Source organism: Aedes albopictus, chromosome 2 (genome assembly GCF_035046485.1).
Source record: "Aedes albopictus strain Foshan chromosome 2, AalbF5, whole genome shotgun sequence".
In the NCBI taxonomy this organism is placed as follows: Eukaryota; Metazoa; Arthropoda; class Insecta; order Diptera; family Culicidae; genus Aedes; species Aedes albopictus.
In genome coordinates, this window is record NC_085137.1 from 305544317 (window position 1) to 305569901 (window position 25585).

The window sequence follows — 25585 nt, forward strand, 5'->3', positions numbered from 1 at the left end:
AAGGATTTTCGTGGATTTGCTGTTGTTGATATTCTTTTTTGCGGCTTCGCACACGCGCACTCCCACTCTCACGCGTAACTATAACGGCACCCTAAAGATTTGCGGAAATATGAAATCATATTGAACCTTGTGAAAAATGATCATGCTTAGTCGTGTGAAGTTCTTTATTACAAACAAAATGTGAGATTCGTGTCATTAATAAATGTACAACCTTAAATGCGTATCACTACTGGGAAATCATGACTTCAGAAGCCCTTCTCTATCAACTATACTGCTTGGCTCGGCTCGGCCACTCCAAAGGCTGATATGAGTACGTTGACCAGCGTTATAATAAAAATCCCTATCGTAACCATGTTGTTGATCCGATCCGCTTTGCAGAAATCGTCCTGATTCTTGATGTTGTAACGACTCTTCCAGATCAACCCAATTCCAACGGCCACCTGACAGATGATGCTAGTCGAGATGAACGTCAAGCTAAAGTAGAAGTACGGATGACGCGAGTACGACTCGAGCACGTACCGCAGCTGATTGGCATTGGCCGAGAGCAGTGCCAGATCCATCATACCTTGAGCGAGATTCTTCTTCTGTTGGTATACGTTCACGTCGGGAATCACCCGCGCCCCGTCCGTTGTTTGAATAACCTGAAATTTAAGGCAAACAGTGATTATCCGAACGGTCAATAGGCATGGGCAAGATGAAACGTGGGGTTGGATGAACGACTTTTATTATTCGATTGCATCACATTATGCTATTATCTTCTTAAAATTACCGGGGGCAACTGCGGTCCAAACTCAGGTGCATACGGAAAAGGTCTCGGTGGGTTGCTGTTCCTTCTTCCGGGAGTTCTTCGGCCAACGTCCCGATCACGGTCATCCCGGGAAGGCTTTTCCGGCAAAAATCCATCGTCGATCCCTCGGTCATCGTGGTGGTCATCCGTGTGCGTTGGTCCATCATCATCGTCCATCTCGGGACCGCCCAGCGGCGGGTTCTGCCGCGGCAACCGACCTTCATCGGCCGGCAACAGGGGGATGGCATCGTTCTGGGCAGCGGTGGTGTCACGGCGAGCGCGGCGATTGGGTGATCGCTGGAAATACAAGTGGGAACGCTCATTATAGATTGAAGAGTACACACATGTCCAGCGGTTGATTGCTTTCAGATAGCATGACAATGGGAAACAAACGATTCAGAAGGGATGGAATTACGATCGCCGGGAGATTGTGATCTCATCGTCCGTAGTGCTTTGTGAGTAATGTGTGTATACCTTCGTGTGAGATATTTTATTGAAATGTAATGTCTCCTCGTTCTGCTTTGATAGAAATCAATCAGCATTGTGATGGGTCATGTGAACATTATTCGGATGAATTGTGAAACAAATGTGCAAAAATGATTATGTATGATTTGCTTTCGCCTCTTAACAAAGACTGTAGGCTAGGGTCAAGCTCGAAACCAAAGTAAGATTAAAAAACCACAATCAGACGATTAACAGAAAAATGAAATACTTGCACTTTGAAACATCGTCTTTATCCCATTAGGGATTATTTATAAACCACGTAGACTTTTTTGGGGAAGGGGGGGCGGGTGTGTGTTTGACCAAAGTCTACGCTCTATACAAATTTCAAAATTTTGGAAAGAATGAAAGTCCACGAGGAGGGGGGTGGGGTGGGGTGGGGTTCTTATATGGCCAAAATTTGGTCTACCTGCGTGGTTTATGAACAGTCCCTTACGTCGCAGTTAGCTCTCCTTTTCTGGATGGTTCCCAGCTACCTTGATTATTTCTTCTCGTTGTCCCAACGAGCACATGTATCGGAACACCGAAGTAAATAATCTAATATTTTTTTCAAAACAACAATATCAATCTCCTACGAAAACGATTTGAAACCTGAATTGCACATTTCGCATAAATTCTAACAAACTATTTACAATTATTTGCTTTCAGTGAGAAAAAGGATTTCACAATTGCTGACTTTCAGCCAATTTATTTCATTTTGCTGAACCATTCCTGTAAGTGACTAGCTTCTAAGTGAAATAAGGAATTGTTTCCGCCCTAGTGGATATAATAAAATAGCGCTAGCGCACGCGTTTTTTTCTCGACATTGCAGAAAAAAAATTCCAACTCCAACTGGCGTCAGGGGCGCCCTAAGATCTCCTGGAACGCCCGAGACACCTTAAAGCACCTCAGAGAACACTTGGAACCCCCTGCAATCCCTTGAGTCACCCTGAAACGCCGCTGAGACATCCAGGTACCGCGCGAGACCTACAGATGTCTCTCAAAAAACAGAGATGCCAGATTATTTTATCAAAAAATCTGTATCAACACAGATTTTTCTATATCGCCGTATTTGAGGGTATAGCAGACACCGAGAGTCCTAGATTTTAATAGAAACTAACAAAAATGTACTACTTTTTGAAAGTTTTGAATTTTTACTGGTATTTATTTTTTAAAAACATGTGTGAAAATGTACAAATTTTCATAATTTTTTGAGGTTTAAGCGGCAATTTATAAAGTTTTCATTAAATTTATTGAAAATATCTTCAAATTTTATGCTTTTCTTTAACATTTTAAATATCTGTATATTTCTGTGCTCTGTATCTTGTCTGTATGGAATGTCAAAAATCTGTTTAATACAAGAAAAATCTGTATATCTGGCATCTCTGCTAGAAAACTCTCTTGAAATCCCTTGAAATACCTGAGAAAAAAAACCGTTTCTGTTTTTTTTGTGTGACATAACACGTACAAAAAACTCTGTGATGTAGAGAATGCCTCCAGGGATTATTTTAGAAATCCCTCCAAATAAAAGAAAAATTTCAGTGATTCTTTCAAAACTTCAGAGCTCCCTTCAAAAACTTATTCAAGGTTACCCCATAAATTCTCAGAAATACCTCCATGGACTTAAAAACTCTATTTATATGTATCTTTATTGTTAAAAATTTCTTTTGTTTGGTATTATTTTCAGAAGTTCCACTATGGATTACTGTAAAAAAATGCTTCAGGTATGTCTTCAGAATCTTTTCATAGAATTCATGAAATTCTTTCATAGAATTTTTAGGGAATTCAGGCAAAAAAATATTCGTAGAGATTTCTCTAAAATTCATACGGGTGTTCCCTTATAAAATCATGTTTTCCTTTAGAATTTCTCAAACATTTTTTAGAGATTATCCCAGAAGTTTATTTAATAACTCCTTTATAAAACCTTCCTTGGGTTTGAAACGATATTGCTTTATAGATTCGTTTAGAAAATCCTATTCAAATTCAATCCAGGAATGCTTTCACGGTTTCCTTGTGGAAGTGCTTTTAGAAAATATTCCATGCTTCAAAAATTCCTCTTGATTTTCCTTCAGAGAATCCTCCAGAAATTGATCAATGGATTCATTTGGAAAATTTCCCATATTTTTTTTAGAAACTGCACGAAAAGCTTTTCACAATATCATGTATGGATTAAGGAATGCTTTTCACGATGTCTTTAGAAAATAAAAGTTCAGATTACCTCCAGAAATTCCCCTAAAGATTTCTTTAGAAAATATTCCACAACTCTTTCAGGGATTCTTTTCGAAATTTATGTTGAGATTTCTTCAGAAATTCTTGATAAAATTGATCCATGAATTTGTTCAAGGATTTTTTTTTTATTCCAAAATTGTTTCATGCATTCCTTCAGGAATTACTCGGCATTAATTTTTTATCTGTATTAATGAGATTTTTAGCCCTAAAGGGTGTCCACGATGAAATTGGCACACAGAAAATATTGTATAACTTTTGATTGCATTCGCCAAAATAGATAGTTTTTTGACCATGAATAGTATATTATGTGTAGCTAATACCATACAATTTTCATTGAAATCGGTTGAGTATTGGCATAGATATCGTTGAAACAAGGGAATTGCCACTTGAGAATCTTGTGCAAACAAACATTTTGGAAAATATCACCTTTTTGCCGTTTCAACTCTGGCGCCAAAAATACTGAACCGATTACAATGAAAATTTTTATGTACGTTAAGTATGTATGTAGAAGTAATTTGTCAAAATTTCATTCATTGTGATGATACCGTTAAAAGTTATAGCCATATATGTCGCACTATGTCACAATAAGCAGATGTGGTTTTTGGAATAGTGAAATTCAAACTGTTCTTACTTTGAAAGTACTCAACAAAAATGGCTCAAATTTTCATTGTAAACAGTTTAACATTTTACACTTTCAAAGTTTTATAATTTCGATCAAATTTTTACCACTAAATTGATACTATGTTAAGAATATCGAGTGAAATTTTCAAACTTTTTGATGAGGTAACAAAAAAGTTATAGCCTAAGCAATTTTTTGAAATGGGTGCCCAAATTTTATAAAATCTCATTTATGATATCGACAATATCTGCGCCAATACTCAACCGATTTTAATGAAAATATTATGGTATTAGCTACATGTAGCTTCATGGTAAAAAAAAAATTGGCGAACGCAATCAAAAGTTATACAATATTATCTGTGTGCCAATTTCATCGTGGACACCCTTTAGGCTAAGTTCATCTCGGGACCCACGCTCTACTTCCCTTCCGAAAAAAAAACTCACATTTTGTGAGTTTGTCGGGAGTGGGATTGGATCCCAGGTACTCGGCGTGATAGTAAAGTGTTCTAAAAATCACACCAGGTCCGCTCCACTTCGGCATTCATCAGTCTATTGTCCCGTGCAGATGATCGGATGATAAAAAATATGCAATGCCGTGATTGATGTTTTCCAGACCGGTTATTCTTGTTCCTTCTTTTTCGATTTTCTCTAGATCGAACGGAATGGGAACGGCAGAGCAATGCGTTCAGCGAGTGATTGAAGAACTCCTCTCGTTTTTTTACTTTTTTTCTGTATTGGTCTTATGGTTCTCATCTTATACTAAAACTAAATTACTCGGTTGGTCTTCAACTTGCGGAAGTTCATGTTTTAGTTCATAGTTTCTAACCTTCAAACTTAAAATCTTACTGTTCATATCAACTATCACAATTCACAGCACTTAATCTTAAAATTTCAGCATTAACGCGAATCATTCGCTCAGCCAAATGTTCATAAGAATAGGTGCACTGAAATAGAGCAGTGCTTCCCCGTTGGGAACCATGGCTAAATTCACTTTGCCAGTTTACGCTCGCATCCATTTCAGCAGCAATTTTCTATTAATAGTCTTCAACAACGTATCCTAGGATGTCTGTTTCCCGGACTAGCCCCCAATTTGTTGGCCGGGATATTGTACTATCAAACCCGTCCACAATTCGGCCTACGCTTTCGAAACTCGACTTCTTCATATCTCGTAACCGACACGGTCGGATGTAAAGTAAAACAACAACTGACTCTTTATTTAATTCAAAGTGCTCTTGTGTGTACAGCTGGGACCATGATGTTCTTTATGGATAGCCCCTATGATTATTTCAGAAATTTGTGCACGATATTCCTACATGGATTTTTTTCGTAGGCTTTCCCAGAAATTACTCAAAAGTACTGGTAGAAGTCTTGAAAGAATTTCATAGAGATTTTTAATGGAATCCCTGGAAGATTATCTGAATGAATATTTTAAAAATTTCCTGGTGTAACTTTTGGAAATTCCTAGCAGATACTTTTGAAAATTTTCTGGAGAGATTACCAGACAAAAATTCCCGAAGCAATTTCTGGCGTTATGTCTGGAGGAATTCCTGGACGAATGCCTGGGAGAATACCTGAAGATATTCTTTAAGATATCTCCTCAATTCCTAAAAAAATCATGAGAAGCTTGTAGAGGAACTCTGGAAATAATTCCACGGAAACATTGCTTTAAAACTTTCTGGAGGGACTTTTGGAGAAATCCGTAGAGGAATTTTTGAAAGAATCTCTTTAAAAATGTCTACAGAAATCCTTGCAGACACTTTACAGACCAAGATACTGGTGAAGTTCTTGATGGAATCAATAATTTCAATCAATAATAAATTTCTGAGGGATCTCTGGAGGATGTTCTCAAGAAATCTTAGGAAGACCTCCTGGAGTTAATTTTATGGGACTGGGGAAAGAAGCTGACTGGCTGCGTTAAATAAACCGTTGTACTTCTCAGGGGAGGCGAAAGACCATCAATACCCTAGAAGTCCCAAGTGCAAAAACCTTAAATGCTTCAAAACTTAAAGTCAACTGAGCGGGTTTTATCATCACCGGCCAGCTAGAAAGTCCATCCAATCGAATTACATCCGATTGGAGAGTTGCCAAAGATCGATTTCGGGCCGACTTACCCAGTACAACAAATTCAAACTACAAAGAAACGAACACGGACTACATGAAAATCCCTCGCAAGACACTAATTTCTCGGTACACTACACATGAACGAAGAACGTTTGGGAACTACTGATGCATTTATTGAACAACACTACAAATGTTCCTACCAGCTATAAAAGCACAAAACGCAAAGCTTTATTCAAACGGACTAGATGATACACATGTTTATTGATTCGATCGATCTTCCCTTTACATGTTTGCCTAGGTCTTTCTTCCTTTCCCTCTATCTTTCTTTCCCTAGTGTGTGTTTGCGGTTTATGTCATTCCCCTACAGCGGCGCCGGCTAGAATCTCCCCTACAGCTGCGAGTGTGTTCCACGGTGGACGAATGTACGGGTATCGGTGTATGGGCTTGGATCACAAAACGGATTCCATTCACGGTTTGAGACGGCTATTGGCGCTCGATTGTGCCGTACTGTCTCATGCGCATTGAGTTGTCCAAAAAATGTCTCACTAAACCTAATGCAAGCCTATACATATACGGGGGAAGAACAAAAGATGTTTACAAAGTTCTTACAGATAGATTAACACGGGAAATCTGAACACAAACCACTACCACACAGGAATTTGGATTGGTCAATGGACAAACACAAACGAATAGCATGCATGCTTGGTACTTACGAATTCTCTACCATGGTTTTACGAGAGGATTGGGTGGATTGTGGGTGGATTACGCGGTGACGCGCGACGTCGGTGGGCACACGGAGTGTTCTCTGGCCTACTCCGGCCCGGGTTGAACGCGCGATCCGACGGTTCGCGCTTAATCCGACCTCCACTGGAAACGTGGGCTTACGCGTGAACGCGGCACATGCGTTCGAGCGTCCTACGGAACAATGGCTTGTTGGCAGTTGGCGTTGTTCTCCGACGCGGCAAATGATGGCGGCCTGCCTGTCTAGGGCGCGTTTCTTGGCGTGACGCAACCCTCTTCCGGCCACGTGTGCCCCGGGAATCCTTCAAACTCGAAAGGTGGGGTCAAGAGCGGTTTCTAACGGCTGGTGGTGTGTCGGCAATGGCCTAGCTGCCACGAATCCTGTACCCAAATCACAATTCACAAATTATGCCACATGAACACCGAAATCATAATCCGAACTCTTACCCTTTGGTTCAGGTTTCTACACACACTTGACACTTGCTCCTAATCTTTCCTAACGGAACTAACAAGCTTAGCGGGAAACACTATTAGGGAAAGGGAAGTTAATTAGTTAATCCTACTAAGAATTCTCATGTAGCTTCACCTATGAAATCACACCACGACGCGGGACAAGAAAACGAACCACTCTTGCCTCTTCCACAATTCGATTCGAAGTGGACGATCAAGTCTGGGATTAGTCCTCAGATAGGCCGCTAATTTGTGACCTTCGGCTTCGAGGTCGCGAACTTGGACGAAGTCCAATTCCGCGAGTGCAACATTTTCAGAATTTGCACCCGAAACTTCAAAGGCATTGTGACCTCTCTTTCCAACGGCCGCCTTAAAACCTTCAGTCAGATTCTCTCCCCAAGTTCGGTAGGAGTGCGCAAAACCGAACGGGAAAGGTCAATGCATCCTGAAAGGATTTTGGGACAGGTCGATGCCCGCCGATGGCATCACAAATTGCGTGCATTCAATTTAGCTGGCTTGGGTCCATTGCATTTGGGCGCGTGTAACTGGATATAGGGAACTCATTTGGGCAAGCGTATGCCAATTGCAACTCTTGAAGATAGAGATCTTTGTGCGGTGAATCAATTTTAAATTTAAATGGAAAAAACGAATGAACATGCAACATAATTAAATTGAAAAAGATTCAATATATTTAACAGTGAACATTTATAAATCACAAAGCGTACTTGTTACAAAATCCTGCAGAAATAAACAAAAATCTTGGAGGAATTCTTTAGAGAATCTCTGAATAAATTTCAGATAAAAAATGTATCTTGGATGGAATCTTTTGAAGAGTACCTGGTCGATCTGGAGAACTCTCTTCAGGTATGTAAAGAATAATTTCTTGAATTATTCCTGGGAAAATTCCAAGGAATAGATTGTGGAGTAGTTTGTGCAGAAATTGCTATGATAATCTTTGGAGAAATTAGGAAAAAAAACCTGAACGAGTTCCTGAAAAAGGTCTGAATATATTTTAAGTAATCCCTGGAGGAACTTCCAGAAAAATATGTTGTTATTTTACAGGGCCAAATAAATATTTGAGAGAACTCCTGAATACATGGAGTTATACATAAAGGTAGGGTCTTGTTCCATTTGGGCAGGTGTACCTATTTTGGACACTTGCCGCTATAACTAAGTCAATTTCGAACCGATTGATTTGAATTCTTGTATAGAGTTAGATACTGTACGTGTCTAACTCTATACAAAAAATCAAATCAATCGGTTTGAAATTTACTTAGTTATTGCGACAAAGTTATTGCCCAAAAATAGGTACATCTGCCCATATGGTACAAGACCTTACCTCTGGAGAAAATCAACTATAATTTCCGAAAGAATTAATCGAAAAATGTCGATACCTCTAAATGAAAACTCTAGAGGAACATCTGAAAGTATTTCTGAAATAATCTCCGAATCGTCGTAAAAAAATGATGATTTCTGGAGAAACCCCTGTGGCAATTTCTAGAAGAATTTCTTGAGATATTTTCAGATTAAATTCTGAAGAAACCCCAAAGGAATACTCCGAGAGAAAATATGACAATACAAATAGAATTCTTCGGGAAATTATTTAAGAAAAACGTGAAGGAACGCATACACGAACTTCTGTAGTAATATTGTAGGAATTCTACCTAAATCGTTCAAGAAAATTTTACAAGAATCTTCTGTCTATCGAAATTCCGGAAAACATCTGGTAAATCCTCAAAGAATTCCAAAGCCATTTTCTGCGACGTCCCTGGAGGTTTTTAGGGAAAACTCTAAAGGAGTAAATGGGAGGAACACATTCTAAAATAATGGGGCACGTTCGGTGTAGTACTAGATTTGTAGTAATGAGCTGAATTTTAGTATGGTGAGAAGGTCAATTCTCCGTTTTTGCAATGAAATGGTGCAAAAAGCGTGGGTATTATGATTCCTTGCCTAATTTGATGCTGTTTGAGCAAAACTTTGGATAACTATGTTGTTTATGTTGCAAGAAATGGAGAAAACAACAACACTGTTGCCTAAGGTTTTGCTGAAAAATCATCAAATAAGGCAAGTAATCTAATACCCACGCTTTTTGCACCATTACATTGCAAAAAAGGAGAATTGACCTTCTCACCATACTAAAATTCAGCTCATTACTACAAATCTAGTACTACACCGATCTGTCCTTTTCTCGTTGTTATCTTTAGATTTTACCATGACAGAACTGCATCTAACTTTGTTGACGGAAAATTAGCAACGTTGGGCTGAAAGACAGCAAAATTTTGTTGAAAATTCAATAATTCAAGTCTAAATTTACCAAATTCTAAAATCGATGTACAAGTGTTTTGTTCCTGTAGCAACTATTTAATGCAATGATATTTCAGAAAAGTACCATCAGGGCAAACTAAGCACATAAAAAAAATAAGGACGGCGGGCGACTATATTTCCCCGCAATCTCAATAGCTGAACATACGATGGTTCACAAATCATATGATTTGTTATTCTCAGTATCGGTTATCGGTACTTTTTACAGCCTGCAAGGCTGCCCAGTAGTTCGGTAAAACAGTCTTCGCTCAAATTTTCACAGATTTCCCATAAACTTGTCTTGACCAGATATTTGGCGATTACTTCAAGCATTAAGGCATTTTTGTATTTTACTTTCCTGGATTACGAATTATTTGGCTGCTAGTTAAAACTGTTATTAATATTTTAAATTGGGCTTTGATTCCTTTTAAAGTGTACCTGTTCACATTTTTCAATCATCTAAAAATTCATGTTTAGATTCCCTTTCTTGTTGTTTTCTTCTTTCAATCAGGAATATGGAATGAATAGGGAATGCTTAATGACAGTACTTAAAGTTGCTAATACCTTTGTACCAAATATAGAGTTTTAAAATATTAAAATTATGCTAATCAATATCAACGTACGTCTTATTCACGAAACCAGTTCCAGCCATAACACGCCATCCATGATCCTCCTTGTCGACGAATTCATTAACACGTCTAAAATATACGCATCAAAACCACTTTCCCATGGAATCCAAGGAAATTAATCGAAATTAGCGCCCTAATAGCTCACAGCAATCGAACAGACGTTGAACTTACAAATTTCACTTTCAATTTTGCATAGTCTATTTTTGTGCTGTTATCATTCGGTAGTCCGTCAGTCAGTGTACCCACCACCACAGCATGTCGGTTTGGTTGGATGTTCTGTTTTCTTAAACATTATTTGCTTCGCTGTTCAAGTGGTCAGCTTCCATCAGTAGTGACCGACTATAAGCGAATGATTCGATTCGCATCGCATCTCACACCACGTGAAGGTTTTCCATAACTTCCTCCAAGTAGTGTGTGTAGGGTGGGGCTTGGATGTTTCGACTTCTGGTTATGATGAGGCAATTTTCAAAAAACTTCCAGAGAAGGATGTTTTCTAATCATGTTCAAGTACATATCCAAATATTAGTTGAATAAGACGGTGCAGCCTGTTGCCAAAAAAAAGGTTGTAGGTGCCCAAATCACATCACACAACCCTACTACCATCCCCGCTTTGATGCAACAACGTCTGTACGAGTATTATCTTCATTTCGGCTTTATAGGCGTGCATCGTTTTTCGGTTTGCACCGAGCGATGTAACTTTCTACAGACGTTGATTTGCAAGTTTTTGGCGGAAGCCTCCATGGTCGAAAAATGCATCTCGTACCTACATCATTTATTTTGACGGTCGTGCAGTTGAAGATCACGAGAAATCCAATCAACAGACTGCTTGTGTGGATGTTTTTGTTACGAAATGGGAACAAGAGACTGTAGGTTGATTATTCGAAAGTTTGCAGAAGCCTGAATAATTACTTCTTTTTTTCGTTGGTGCGCATGGAACTTGCAATTTAAGGTGCATCTGAATTGTTTCCCATGGAGTAATCAGTTCATGGACACAGCGATTTTAAACATTAAACTAATTTCGGAACAGAATTTAATTGCTTTATTTATTGCTCTTCACCGGAATGCATGCGAATTGCGAATAGATTGATGCTGCTTCTAAAAATTCAACTATAAAAATACGTACCAAAAAACGGATGTAAATGAATAAAGTTATTAGTGACGCTTCCCAATATTCGTCCCAGATTTCATATGAAAGCTTATACAGAATTACAGTTTGAGTTTCTCCTCTTCGGTAGCAGGTTTTTAGTATTTTTTATTTAATTTTGAATAAACGTTGTTGCGTTGGTACGCAAACCGGTGTACTGGTGGTGTCCAGAAATCGCAGAACTCCGCGCATCCTGTTTAAGAGCTAGAAGGAGGATGCAAAGCGCTCGTACCGATGAGGATAGAATTGAACGAAGCAAGGCCTACAGGGCGGCTAAACTGGCACTAAATAAAGAGATTAAGACTCGTAAGCGGGCGTGCTTCGAAAATCTCTGCCAGGCAGCCAACACGACCCCATGGAGTGATGCCTACAGAGTAGTCATGGCCAAAACGAAGGGCGCGTCAGCACCCCCAGAACGCTCCCCAGAGATGCTGCAGAAGATCGTGGAAACGCTGTTCCCGCGCCACGATACAAGACCATGGGCCCCCGTTCCCTATAGCCAAACCGGCCATAGTGAGGTAGCCCCGGTGACGAACGACGAACTCATTGCAATAGCGAAGTCGAAAGCGAAGTTGAACAAGGCTCCGGGTCCGGACGGTATCCCGACATTAGCCATCAAGACGGCCATCGAGGCTAAGCCTGACATGTCCAGAACGGCTATGTAGATGTGCCTAGACAGAGGCGAATTTCCGGAGAGGTGGAAAAGGCAAAGATTGGTTCTACTGCCCAAAGCCGGGAAGCCACCTGGCGACCCGTCGGCATACAGACCTATCTGCCTGCTGGACACCGCCGGAAAACAGTTGGAACGGGTCATTCTGTCGAGGCTGATGGTCTATACCGAGAAACCCGATGACTCTGGTCTCCCGGATAACCAGTTCGACTTCCGGAAGGGTCGATCGACGGTGGACGCTATTAGGGCTGTAACCAAAACGGCCGAGATAGCGCTCCAAAAGAAGCGAACAGGAATCCGCGCGGTCGTCACGATGGACGTTAAGAATGCGTTCAACAGAATCAGCTGGACCGCCATTGAGTGCGCAATACACCACCTAGGAGCCCCGGTTAGCCTATGCCGGATATTGGAGAGCTACTTCCAGAATAGGGTGCTAATCTATGACACCGAGGAAGGCGAGAGGACCTACAACATCACCGCAGGGGTCCATCTTGGGCCCGGTACTATGGAACGCGGCGTATGATGGCGTACTGAGGCTCAGATTTCCACCGGGCGTAAAGATGGTCGGCTTCGCCGATGATATTACCCTCGTGGTATACGGCGAGTCGATAGAGGAAGTGGAACTGACAGCAACTCATGCAATTGGGTTCTTTAGGGGTTTCTAGATTGTTGCATAATCGGAATCTCCGTCCACAAATTAGTCGAAATCCAAAATTTCATCATTTTAGCTGCCCGGGAAGTATTTTTAAAATGCATTTGAAGTTTGTATGGGGAAATTTTTTTGTTCGGGGCGAACTGTCACTTTATCGATTGAACTGTCATTCTACCCACGGAAATAAAAACTGTTTTGTTTATTTAACCATCAAAACAAAGGAATCTGAACGCAATAAAATCACTTTATACTCAGAAAAATGAGCTCTTTCGATTAGGCTAAAGAAAAAGGCAATATTTAATTCACTAAACAACCCAATTGGCATAGTGGAGGACTGGATGAGGACGAGACATTTGGCACTCGCGCACCACAAAACAGAGGTGGTGGTGGTAAACAACCGCAAGTCTGAACAGCAGGCAGTGGTCACCACATGTGGATGCACGATCAACTCTAAGCGCTCACTGAAGCAATTGGGGGTCATGATCGACGATAAGCTGAAATTCGGAAGCCACGTAGAATATGCCTGCAAACGGGCAAGGGCAATGGCGATAATGGCATTGTCGAAGATAATGTCAAACAGCTCGGCAATAGTCTCGAGTAAGCGTAAGCTGCTCGCGGCAGTAGCGGTTTCCATACTACGGTATGGCGCCGCTGCATGGTCGAAGGCGCTAGTGGTTAACCGAAACGTGAAGCGACTTGAGAGTACCCACAGGCTGATGTGCCTTAGGGTGGTGAGCGCATACCGCACGGTCTCAAAGGACGCGGTATGTGTGCTAGCGGGCATAATGCCCATAGCTTTAGTGGTGGCAGAGGATGAAGAATGCTTCGAGCGACGCGGCATAAGAGGCGCGAGGCGTATCGCCAGAACCTCGTCTATGCTGAAGTGGCAGAACGAATGGGATTCCTCCAGCAAGGGTAGATGGACACACAGGCTCATACCGAGGGTGTCCAAGTGGACGAGCAGGCCCCATGGCGAGGTGAATTTTCACTTGACTCAAATTCTGTCAGGCCATGGGTGCTTTAGGTGGTATCTGCACAGATTCGGACACGCAGGCTCCCCCGCATGTCCGGAGTGTGCAGACTGCGACGAGACCGCAGAGGATGTGCTCTTTGAATGTCCACGTTTCGTGGAGCAAAGGTCGAGTATGCAGGAGGTATGCGGTAGAGATATCACGCCTGACAACATTGTTGAAAGGATGTGTATGGGGGCGGACAAGTGGGACTCCGTTACTTCCACGGTTTCTCGAATCGTACTTGAACTACAGACTAAATGGCGAGCCGAACAACAGCTTGTTGAATTGGCCCCCCTTCCCCATCCAGGTGCTTGAGTTCAATGGGTAGTCTAAGTACTAGCCAGGACCCGAGCCTCCAGGGGAGAGTGAACAACTTAAGGCGGTAGCTGGTGGAACGCTTACTATTCGAGTGTACTCATGTACGGTCCCCCCCTTCTCGAAGTCATCCCTAACGGGCGTACCACCGCGAAGGTAAGGAAGAGAGAGAATGAGTTTTTAGTGAGTCGATCCCCACATCACCCGCCCACCCCCCTGCTCGCCAGATTTATTTTTTAATATCGAGCCAACTCAAAGATCATCCAAAGTTTTTTCAGAGTTCCAGGAAAAATATCTCAAAAATTTAAAAATCTAATATTTTAATATTTTAATAATTAAGGTTTTTATCCACAATATCAAACCTTTTTTACTTGAGTACCACAGGAAGTTTCGCCAAATATTTCTCCAAGAGAACCACTTACATCTTATCTTAGATTTTTTACCAAATAACAAGCTTGGTAGAATGGCTAAATTTTGTGATGTTTATTTATGGAGTACAAAAACAGCATGCCAAATTTTCCAGATATTTTTTTTATCAGTATGAACGAGATTTTTGGCCCAAGGCTAGTTCATCTCGGGACCCATGCTTTACTTCCCTTCCGAAGGAAGAACTCACATTTTGTGAGTTTGTCGGGAGTTGGATTCGATCCCAGGTCCTCGGCGTGATAGTCAAGTGTTCTAACCATCACACCAGGTCCGCTCCTTTTCCATATATGTATGCCGGAACCGGTTCCGGTAGGGAAAAGGAAGGACTTTGTAGAACCATATGCTGATATAGAGTGCATTTATGTGCTACTGCAACACGAATTTTCACTAGTATTCAATTCGAACAAACGTCATGCTAAGACCAAAATATCTGGGATTTCTTTACAAATACTTTCAAAGACACCTTCAGAAATTCCTCTAGGCATTTATTCAGAAACTTCTTCAGGGATTCTTTCAGAAATTTCACAAGGGACTCCTCCAGGAGTTTCTCCTTCGTGAGTTCTTCCATGGGCATCTTGCAGGGTTCCGATAGTGATTGTTTCAAGATTTGTGCCAATGCACCAAGAATTCGTCCCACGATTTCTTCAGATTTTTTTTTTATTGATACTTCTGCAAGGATGCATCGACGAATTTCTACAGGATTTTTTTTTTCATAGCTCAGTGATTCCATCATAGATTGCTAAAGATTTTTTTTTTTCAACAAATCATATTTTGGTTTCTCCACTTATTCCTCTGGGAATTTATCCTGGGATATCTAAAGAGGTTTAGAGCAGGGTAATTCTCGCTGAGACCGGCCCACTATTTACACCTTGTCTTCAAAAATGTTAAAGGTGCCGATTTTCTGAAAGCCCTCGCCTAAAAAGTAAGAAAAATGCATTTGGTTACTCAAATTGATGGACCCCCCGTTAGTTAGAGCCACAACAATTTTTGCAGACCCCTCGATTTTGGTCAAATGGTGGCTCACTAAAATCGTTATAACTCGAAAGTTTCACCGAAAACCACCTCAAAACGAAACGTTGTTGAAAAGAGGAGAGATAGAGCTACTATTTACAATAATAAAAAGTTGGGTCGGCCATATTGATTTTGGCCGCCATCTTGGATTTTTATACACAAACATTTTTTTCACCATGAGGGCAACCACCGATTTTCGAAATTTGTGCATCAAATGAAAGCTGGGACATTTATACATAACATATCAAAAAATTAGAGATGTCTTTTTCTTCTTTCAAAAGTTATCTACAGTTTTGTAAATTGAGCCACGTTTTCTCCATACATTTCCATGCGCACCAGCAAAGACATGCAACAGCATCCGAGTTTACGCCTGCATGTATACACAAAGGCGCGTGTCGCAAAATTTGGCCAAATCGGAGGTTCGTTTCCGTTTTTGACTGTTTCTCAATGATGCGGGCATTGTTTTTATAACTTTTTTAGTGTTTTGAAAAGCTTAAACCTTCAACTTTCCATTAGTGGGTTTAGAATTTTAATTCTTGTTCGTTAACACTGCGAAAAACCGCTGCATTTATGTAAACGGTCGGCACCGGGCCCAGTGCGCAAAAGTGGCAAGATTTACGAAACGGCAGATAACTTTTGAAAGAAGAAAAAGACATCTCTATTTTTTTGATATGTTATGAATAAATGTCCCAGCTTTCAATTGATGCAAAAATTTCGAAAATCGGTGGTTGCCCTCATGGTGAAAAAAATGTTTTTGTATAAAAATCCAAGATGGCGGCCAAAATCAATATGGCCGACCCAACTTTTTATTATTGTAAATAGTAGCTCTATCTCTCCTCTTTTCAACAACATTTCGTTTTGAGGTGGTTTTCGGTGAAACTTTCGAGTTATAACGATTTTAGTGAGCCACCATTTGACCAAAATCGAGGGGTCTGCAAAAATTGTTGTGGCTCTAACTAACGGGGGGTCCATCAATTTGAGTAACCAAATGCATTTTTCTTACTTTTTAGGCGAGGGCTTTCAGAAAATCGGCACCTTAAACATTTTTGAAGACAAGGTGTAAATAGTGGGCCGGTCTCAGCGAGAATTACCCAGCAGGAATATCTTCCAGAAACCCTCACAGAAAATTTTATCGGAGATTAGCTAAAAAATAATCCAGGAGTTAAAACATTGTAAAAAACAATCTCTTTTGAATACATGCAATCCATCCATGCATCCAACAATAATTCGACCAAAAATTATTGGAGACATGGATTCATCCATATTTTTTCCAACAGAAATTCCACCAGGGTTTTTTAAAGAAAGTTTTCCTGGGATTTTCTAAGCACTTTCTCATGGGTTTTCTTCAGGAATTCCTCCATGTTTTCCTTCAAGAATTCCTCCAGGGATTCTCCCGGGAATTTCTACTGTGTTTTTTTTCAGGAACAACTCCACGATTTATTTAAAAATCCCTCCAACGATTCTCTCAGGAACTCCTTTTTAAGGAGTTCCTCTTGGAATTCTTTCAGAAACTCCTACAGTAATTAATCCAGTAGTTCCTCCAGGGACTGTTTAGGGATTCCCTTAGGAATGCCTCTAGGATTTGCTTCCGGGATTCCTCTTGGGGTTTCTTCAGGAGTTCCAACAGAAATTCCATCAGGAAGTGCCACAGGGATTCCTCAAGGATTCCCTCCAATGAATCTTCTTAGAATTCCTTCAGGATTTCTCCAACGACTCCATCTGCAATTTCTTCAGGAATTCTTCCTGGGATTCCTACATAAATTTCTCAAGGGATTCCTCCACGAATTTCTACGAAGATTTCTCCCTGAATTGTTTCAGGGATTGCTTTGGGAATGGCTGTAGGGATTGTCTAAAAACTCCTCTATGGATTCCTTCAGAAATGCCTCTAGAGATTCCTCCGTTAATCCTTACAGGCATTTCTCAAGGATATTCTCCAAAGATTCCTCCAAGATTCTGCAGGGCTTAATTCGGGAAATCCTTTTGTGATTCTTGCTGGAACAACTTCTTTTAAAAGTTCCTACAAAGATTCTTCCAGTAACTCATCTTAAGATTCGTTCAGGAATTCCTCCTTGTATTCTTTAAGGAACTACTCCAGGAAATAATGCAGTACTTCCTCCAGGAACTGTTTAGGAATAGCCTTAGGAGCAGTGCTGAAAAAATCATTTCGTCATATCTAAATTCTATCTCCTACAGCTCATTTTAGAAACTGAATATGGTACACTAAAACCTCTTTTTCCCCTGCATAAAAAGAGGGAAAGCTACTCACAACCAATATTGTGCATAAGAATATTTAATAATGACGAGAGCTAATGCAACGGCGGCCAAGGGGTGTTTACAGAGGAGAGCAAAGGAAGGTTACAGATTCGTTTATGAGTGTTTCCGAAGGTCTCATGTGCGATACATGTGGTCCGAGTGGGTCCTAAGGGGGATTCGGAGTCATTTCAGGAAGTCTCAGAGCATTTTAGGCTGGTGTCAGAGGCGTTACGGAGACGTTTTTAGGGGTATTGGTTTAGGAGGATTTTTTGAGGCATTTCAGGATGATTCAGACCATTCTCGGCGTGATTCAGAAGCGTTACGGAGAAGTTTTCGGGGTGTTCGGAGCTTCTCAGGTGCGTTACATGGGGTCCGAGGGGGTTTAAGGAGGATTTTGGAGGCATTTCAAGACGTTTTAGAGCATTTTCGGTGGGATGCAGAGGCGTTACTTAAGCGTTACGAGGAGTTTTCGTGGGGGTCGGAGCCTCTCAGGTGCGTTACATGGGGTCCGAGGGGGTTGAAGGGGGATTGTAAGGCATTTCAGGACGTTTCAGAGCATTAAAGCCTGTATCCTCAATAATCGGGACACAGAAGATCGGTTATAGATCTGTAATAAATCGGTGAAATTGGCCAAATAATTGACTGAGAACTTTTTAGTGTATGTTTAACTCTACAAGGGATACCTTCATGGCCTCAGTTTCGTCACCTCACTGAGTGTGTTCCATCAAATACGAGCTCTGAAAGGCTACCTGGGGTCCAATGGACCCCAGGTATCCCTTTTAGGGTTAAAAAAAAAGACATGGTTTTAAGCATTTTGTACAATGATGACCAATTTTCATTCTCATAATAGATGATTCTTTTACGGTACAGTTCAAAGTTCTGTGATGATAATTATGATACCTCGTTAGCAGTTATGATACTTATAGAGAAACTTTCTTGCAAAATTTCATCAACTTTGATCAATTGGTTTGAAAGCTACTGGTGTTGATAGGGATGAGTGTTAGTGGAAATTTTTCGTGCTTTTCATGTGCGATGTTTGCCTATTCATAACTTTTGAATTTCTCTGCCAATTTGAATGAAATTTCCACAGAAGGTAGTTGAATATGTGTTTATTATGCCTGCAAACTTTGATGATTATTGGTATAGTACTCCCAAAAAAGTCCCAAAAAAATGACCACGTGGTTTATGGACAGCCCCTTATTAGGCCAAATTTGAGCAATTTTAATGTACCTATTGTAGAGTTACAGCTGTGCTTTTGTGTCCCGATTATTGCGGATACAGGCTTTAAGAGGCGTTACGAAAGCGTTACGGAGGAGTTTTCGGGAGTTTGGAGCCTCTCAGGTGCGTTACATGGGGTCCGAGGGGGTTTAAGGGGGATTTTGGAGGCATTTCTGAATGTTTCAGGCCAATTCGGCGTGATTAAGAGACGTTACGAAAGCGTTACGGAGGAGTTTCGGGGGTTTGGAGCCTCTCAGGTGCGTTACATGGGGTCGGAGGGGGTCCAAGAGGGATTTTAGAGGCATTACAGAACCTTTCAGAGCCTCTTCAGTGGGATTCAGAGGCGTGATGGAAGCGTTACGGAGGAGTTCTCAGGGTTTTCAAAGCTTCTTAGGTGCGTTTCATGGGGTCCCGGGGGGTTAAAGTGGGTTTTTGAGGCATTTCAGGAAGTTTCAGAGCAGACTCTGAAATACCTTAAAACGCCCCTCAAACCTCTTGCAACGCCCTTTGAAGGCTCCTGAGATCCCTTGAATTGCTCCTGAAGCCCTTTGGAACGCCCCTGAAACCCCCTTTCTACTATTGAAATACTCCAGATTTCCCCGTAATGCCATTAAAACACCAAAAAAACTAGACAGAACTCCCTTAATAGGCTCTTCAAATCCCCCTAAATAAGCCCTTAAAACGCCTCTGAAGCCCCTTGGAAGCCCCTTTTTGGGCTCTCTGGGAACTTTCTGGAAACCTCCTTAGCCCCACCTTAACTGCCCAGGAGCAAGACCTGTTCTCGCGGACTAGATTCTCTAATTAAAGTCCAAACTTAATTTATGCATAAATTTCCCTCTTTATATGCTTTTTTTAATTTATGCAGTCCCAGCCATATGCATAAAAAGAGGTTCCAGTGTATATGAAAAACTAGTGCGGCTAGACCAGTTCTGCAAGAAAGCCACGGAACAATCGCTATTTTTCGAATATTTAAGGTAAATGTCACGGACTACCTTCAAAAAATGCCAATGATATTCACGGTGAATACGATTTGGCATTTTTTAAAGGTAGTCCGTACCATTTACCTTAGATATTCGAAAAATAACGGTTTTCCGTGACTTTTTTTGCAGAACTGGTCTAGCCGCACAAGTTTTTCATATACCATATTCTCAGGTTCAGCTTCTAAGATGAGCTGTGGGTGGTTGAATTTTTAGATATGAAGAAATGAATTTTTCAGCACTGCTTAGGAGTTCCTTCTCTTCTAATGATTCCTCCAGAATTTCTCCAAGAAATCCAACTGCGATTTCTTCAGGAGTTATTCCTGGTATTTCTCTACAATTTTTTAAGAGATTCATCCACAAATATCTTCAGGAATTCCTGTGAGATTTTTCCCAGAGATTCCTCTGGGAATTTCTGCAGGGGTTTCTCTAAAAATTCCCCCAGGAATCCATCTAGCGATTCCTCCAGAAACTCCGCCAGAAAATCTTCGAGAGATTTCTTCAGGAGTTCCTCTGGAAATTCCTTCAGGAATTCCTTCAGGCATGCCTCTAGGATATCCTCCAGGGATGCATCCAAGAATTCCTACAAGATTTTTTTCAGAGATTCCTCCAAGAAATCCTCCAGGTTTTCCTCAATGCATTCCTTCAGGACTTCCTCCAGGCATTCCTCCAGAGAATCCTCTAGTAATTGCTTCCGGGGTTCTTCCAAAAATTCCACCAGGAATTAATACAAAAATTTATCCAGAAAATCTTCAAGGGATTCCTCCAGGGATTTTTTTCGGAGACTCCTACAGGAATTCATCCAAAGGTTTCTCCAGGAATTACATCAGGGAAACCTCCAAGAATTCCACTAGCATTCTTCCAGGAAATTTTCCAGGGATTCCTCATTGGATTCCTCCAGATATTCCTCCTGGAATTGCTTTAGGGCTTCCTCCAGGAATTCCCCAGGAGTTCTTCCAGGAGCTTCTCCTGGGATTCCTTCAGAAATCCACGCAGGCATTCCTCCAGGATATCATCCAGGAATTTCTCCAGGAACTCCTCCAGCTAATTCTCCTGAAATTACCCCAAAAACTTCTTCAGGAATTCCTCCAGTAATTTCTCAAGGAATTAATCCAGAAATTGCTCCTGGACATCCTTCAGAAATCATGTCACCATTTTCTCCAGGATTTTTTTAAGAAATTCTTCCAGGAAATTCTCCAGGAATACCTTTAGGAATTTTTAAGGGATTCCACCAGGCATTTTTTAAGGAATTTCTCCTGAGATTCTTTCATGAATCGCTTCAGGGATTCCTCCAGGGATTTCTCCGTGAATTTCTCCAGGTATTTCTCCAGGTATTTCTCCAGGAATATCTCCTGAGATTCTATCAGGAATCCCTTCACTCTAGAGATTCCTGCATGAATTTCTCCAGAGATTTTCCCATGGATTCCTCCAGGAAGTCCTTCGAAGATTCCTCCAGGAAATCCTCCAAAAGTTCCTCCAAGGATTCTTCCGGGAAATCCACTAAGGGTTTCTTCAGAAATGCTTCCTGGAGGAGAACTTCCTGGAACACCTTCAGGAAATTTTCAGGGATTCCCCCAGATATTCCTCCAGGGATTTCTCTACAAATTTCTTCAAAGATTCCCGCTGGGATTTCTTCAGAAACTCCAACGAGGATTTCTCCAGGAATTCCTCCAGAAATTCCGCTCCAGGAATTTCCTAAGGGATTTTTCAGATATAGAAATCGCCCAGAATTTCTCTGGAGATTCCTCTAGAAATTCATCCAGTAATTCTTCTAAGAATTTCCTCCAGCAATTCCCGCAGGAATACCTTTAGGAATTCCTCCAGGATTTTATCCAGGAATTCCTGCAGGAAATACCCCAGGATTTTTTACAGGAATTCCTCCAGGGAATTCTCTAGGAATTGCTCCTGGACATCCTTCAGAAATTATGTCAGCAATTTCTCCAGGAATTTCTTTAGAAAATCCTTAAGGTATTTCTCCAGAGATTCTTCCAGGAAATTCTTCAGGAATACTATCAGGAGCTGTGTTTGCCTGGTGCTAGGACAAAGCACGTGCCCCTAACTAATGCATATAGACCAGAGCTAAGTAAAGAGGAACGAACGGTTCTTTTCTTGGGTCTTTCATACAGAGGCTTGCGGACGAGTGAACCGGCTTTCTCTGGAAAAGTGCCACGGTTCACTCGCTAACTGCACTGATTCGGATCTCTTCAACAGCTCCGGATCCGATTGCTCATCTCTAGCTTATACTAACCATGGTAGGTATACAGAAATAAACTGGTAAACGAATCTGTAGAACGTTGAATTTCGGTTCTGTAAAGCAATAACGTATTGTTTTCGTTTAGAACGAAAACATCGGTTCTTATACAATGAGCATACGACTAATTCCAAGTAGTATCTGTTGATTTCTTGTGTGAGTGCTGCTATTTTTGCAGTAATTCGTTAGTGAAAACTCAATTATACTCCTGTTCAAGCATAATCCCATACAAACTTCAATTTACACAATAAAAAGGGTGGAGAGTCGCAATAGGGTAAGCAAGAACCTAAAAGCAAAGTTGCATCCTGAGTTAAACATAAGCTCGCCCTTGCAATTTGCGTCGTGTAAGCAGATGATAAAAAAAGTCAAAACGATTTTGGTTGTCTGTGTCCACGGTTGTTAGATTCTCAGAGATAACACGTACCGTAATCCGGGGTATCATTGATCAGCGGGGTAACATTGATCGGCTTGACCCACCTCATGAAATCTTCAAACAAGCATTTTACATTGAATCAGTTTCTACTATGGAATGGTATATCGTATTCTGCTATCATTTAGCTATTAAATGACATGCAATTTATGAAAATTGAATTTCATAAACATTGAATTAAATCGATTTTTCCATAACTGCGTTTCGTAACGCAATGAGATACAGGGGATGGCCAAAATGTTTGGGATAGGCAACTTTTTTTCTCCCACAAAAAAAAATCAACATGCTGTAACTTTTCATAGAGTGCATCAAAAAGTCTCAAATTTTGACTGTTTGTCAACCTATTATATGTGCATCATTGGTAAAAATTTGGGCTCGATTGATTAATTTTTCGCGAAGTTATAACCGTTCGGGTAAAACATTATTATTTAGACAAATAATTTTTGAACTATCATATCTCGGAAACCAGTGAACCGAATTGAATGAATTTTTTAACGTTTATCAACAATATATTGATACTTAATACGACGTTATAAAATGTAATATTTTCTCACGGCGAATTAAGTTATATCGGATTGAAATTTTTACCCATATAGAGGGAAATAAGTCAAATTAACAATACCACACAAAAATTACTAAATGTGTTCTTCCTTCAATCTAAATAGGCTCTAATATATCTGATTAGAGATAACTTGAGAACAGAAGTGGAAAATCTTTGGATATCAACACTTAAATTAATTGACATTGATGTGAAAGAATTACATTTTTTCGAGAAAAATCCAAAAAGTGTCGATCCATCATAACTTTTTTCAACGTTTAAAAAGTACCTATGTTTTAATAGTTTGTAAAGCATTAACATATTGTTAGTGTACGTACAAAATTTCATTCAATTCGGTTCACTGGTTTCCGAGATATGATACCTCAAAAATGAGTTGTCTGAAAAATAGTGTTTTACGCGAACGGTTCTAACTTTGCGAAAAATTAATCAATCGAGCCCAAATTTGTACCAATGATGTACACATAATAGGTTGACAAACAGTCGAAATTTGAGATTTTTTGATGCGCTCTATGAAAAGTTATAGCTTGTTGAACTTTTTTGTAGAGAAAAAAAAAGTTGCCTATCCCAAACATTTTGGCCATCCCCTGTACACTGTCAAACATTCATGCTTGGCGTGAATACTAGATATAATATGAGGTTCGACATCATTGTATTACTTCAATATGATATCCTAGAGTTAGATTTAATAAACGAAACTTTTATGAAAATGCTATTTTAACTTAGCTTAGGTATTAACTTAGCTCGTTGGATATTCACAAGAGTGAACACGTATTTGAGAGTCTGTGTGATTCCTTCTAATAAATCATCCAAATGTTTTGCGAAACAGCTCGTAAAGAATGAATACTACCAACCAATAAAAATAATTCAATGAAATTCGAATATAGAACGACCGGTAATTATTCGTGCTTCGTTACACTACCAACGACTCGCATCGATGCACTTTCAACCCCAAATTCGCGTAACACTCATGTCAACTGCACCGTCCACAGCGAGCGCGCTGATCGGTTTCAGATGATAAAGAATTGCATTCGGTTTGGTCGTTTACTTACACTGCTGGAACGGGCACGCGTTCCATTCGAGTCAGGCTTCAACTGTCGTCCGCGTGCGTTGCCGCCGCCACCACTTGTCGCTTTTGGTGCTCTGGCTTCCTGCTTTGGTACGATTACAGTTTCCGGAACTACCGGAGTCACGGCGGCCATTGGCTTCGGTTCCGTTTCGTTGCTAATACTGTTTCCGACCGATGCTTCAATGGTTATTTCTACACTTTTGTCGTTTTCACTTAGGTTGGACATATTCGTGTCGCTAACCTTCTTACGCGATGACGTTATTAACTGAGAAAAATCGATTTTCACTTCGTACTTTCACGGGACAATGAGACTGAGTAAGTCCTCCACAATCACTGGTTTCAGAGTTGCATCACTCCACACAGTTTCACGAGCCAATATTGAATTCCTCTTTCAAACCGGTTCTGACTCTGACAAGCCTCGACGTCCCGTTAATTGTGTCACACGAGATGGAATCTTGATTAATCAATAAGTCACTCGGTAATTTCTCTTTAGAACTTTACTAACAAGTGAGTATAAGGCACTGTTGGTGACTCACTAACAGAAATGATGAATGGGATAGATCTCTGAATGAAGCGCAAAAATCACCGACTCGATCTGCCAAAGTAGCCGCCGTCAGCGTCCGTCGACGATCGAAACACAAATAATGCGAATTTCAACCGAACGGAGTAGCGTCGCCTTATGTTTACGCCGAATGAAGTGGAAGATCGTTGGATAGCGATTCAACAACTACACATGACTCGGTAGCGGTGTGGTGGATATTTTTTTACCATCTAACAATATGATTGCCTTTTGCGTGGTTTCGCGACTACATGCTTCGGTGAACTTTCATGCCAATTTGCGACGTCGACGACGACGATGATTGTTTAGAGGGAAATTTGCTCCCGGTATGGTTTGTTTGTGTTCATTCGGTAGGTCAGTAGCACTTTAGCCTCTTCAGGCCTATGGAGAAATAAGCTGGCACCTATATAAAAACACATACCACATAAAAGTCAGCAATCAGACTACTTATTGTCTTCTTGTCTTCTTGTCTTCTTGTCTTCTTGTCTTCTTGTCTTCTTGTCTTCTTGTCTTCTTGTCTTCTTGTCTTCTTGTCTTCTTGTCTTCCTGTCTTCTTGTCTTCTTGTCTTCTTGTCTTCTTGTCTTCTTGTCTTCTTGTCTTCTTGTCTTCTTGTCTTCTTGTCTTCTTGTCTTCTTGTCTTCTTGTCTTCTTGTCTTCTTGTCTTCTTGTCTTCTTGTCTTCTTGTCTTCTTGTCTTCTTGTCTTCTTGTCTTCCTGTCTTCTTGTCTTCTTGTCTTCTTGTCTT

The 25585-nt window shown here is 40.7% G+C and overlaps 2 protein-coding genes across 2 annotated transcripts in view; both read right to left on the reverse strand.

Moving 5' to 3' along the window:
- Window positions 1-25585, reverse strand: part of LOC109424263 (ninjurin-A-like) — a 233772-nt gene that overhangs the window by 195089 nt on the left and 13098 nt on the right. The gene's annotated exons all lie outside the window — the stretch shown is intronic.
- On the reverse strand, window positions 147-24927 carry LOC115254253 (ninjurin-A). The gene is made up of 3 exons (XM_029879420.2): window positions 24265-24927; window positions 770-1084; window positions 147-641 (listed from the first exon to the last, which is right to left on the reverse strand). The coding sequence occupies exons 1-3, from the start codon at window positions 24505-24507 to the stop codon at window positions 267-269; spliced, it is 933 nt and encodes a 310-aa protein (XP_029735280.2). The 5' UTR covers window positions 24508-24927; the 3' UTR covers window positions 147-266.

Bases quoted from the DNA above. Each gene is read 5' to 3' on its own strand.
- LOC115254253 (XM_029879420.2), bottom strand. From the start codon at position 24,507: ATGTCCAACCTAAGTGAAAACGACAAAAGTGTAGAAATAACCATTGAA. The intron at 1,085-24,264 runs GTAAGTAAACGA...TTGTATTTCCAG, and splicing joins CGCGTGCCCGTTCCAGCAGT to CGATCACCCAATCGCCGCGC. The intron at 642-769 runs GTAATTTTAAGA...CTTAAATTTCAG, and splicing joins TTGGACCGCAGTTGCCCCCG to GTTATTCAAACAACGGACGG.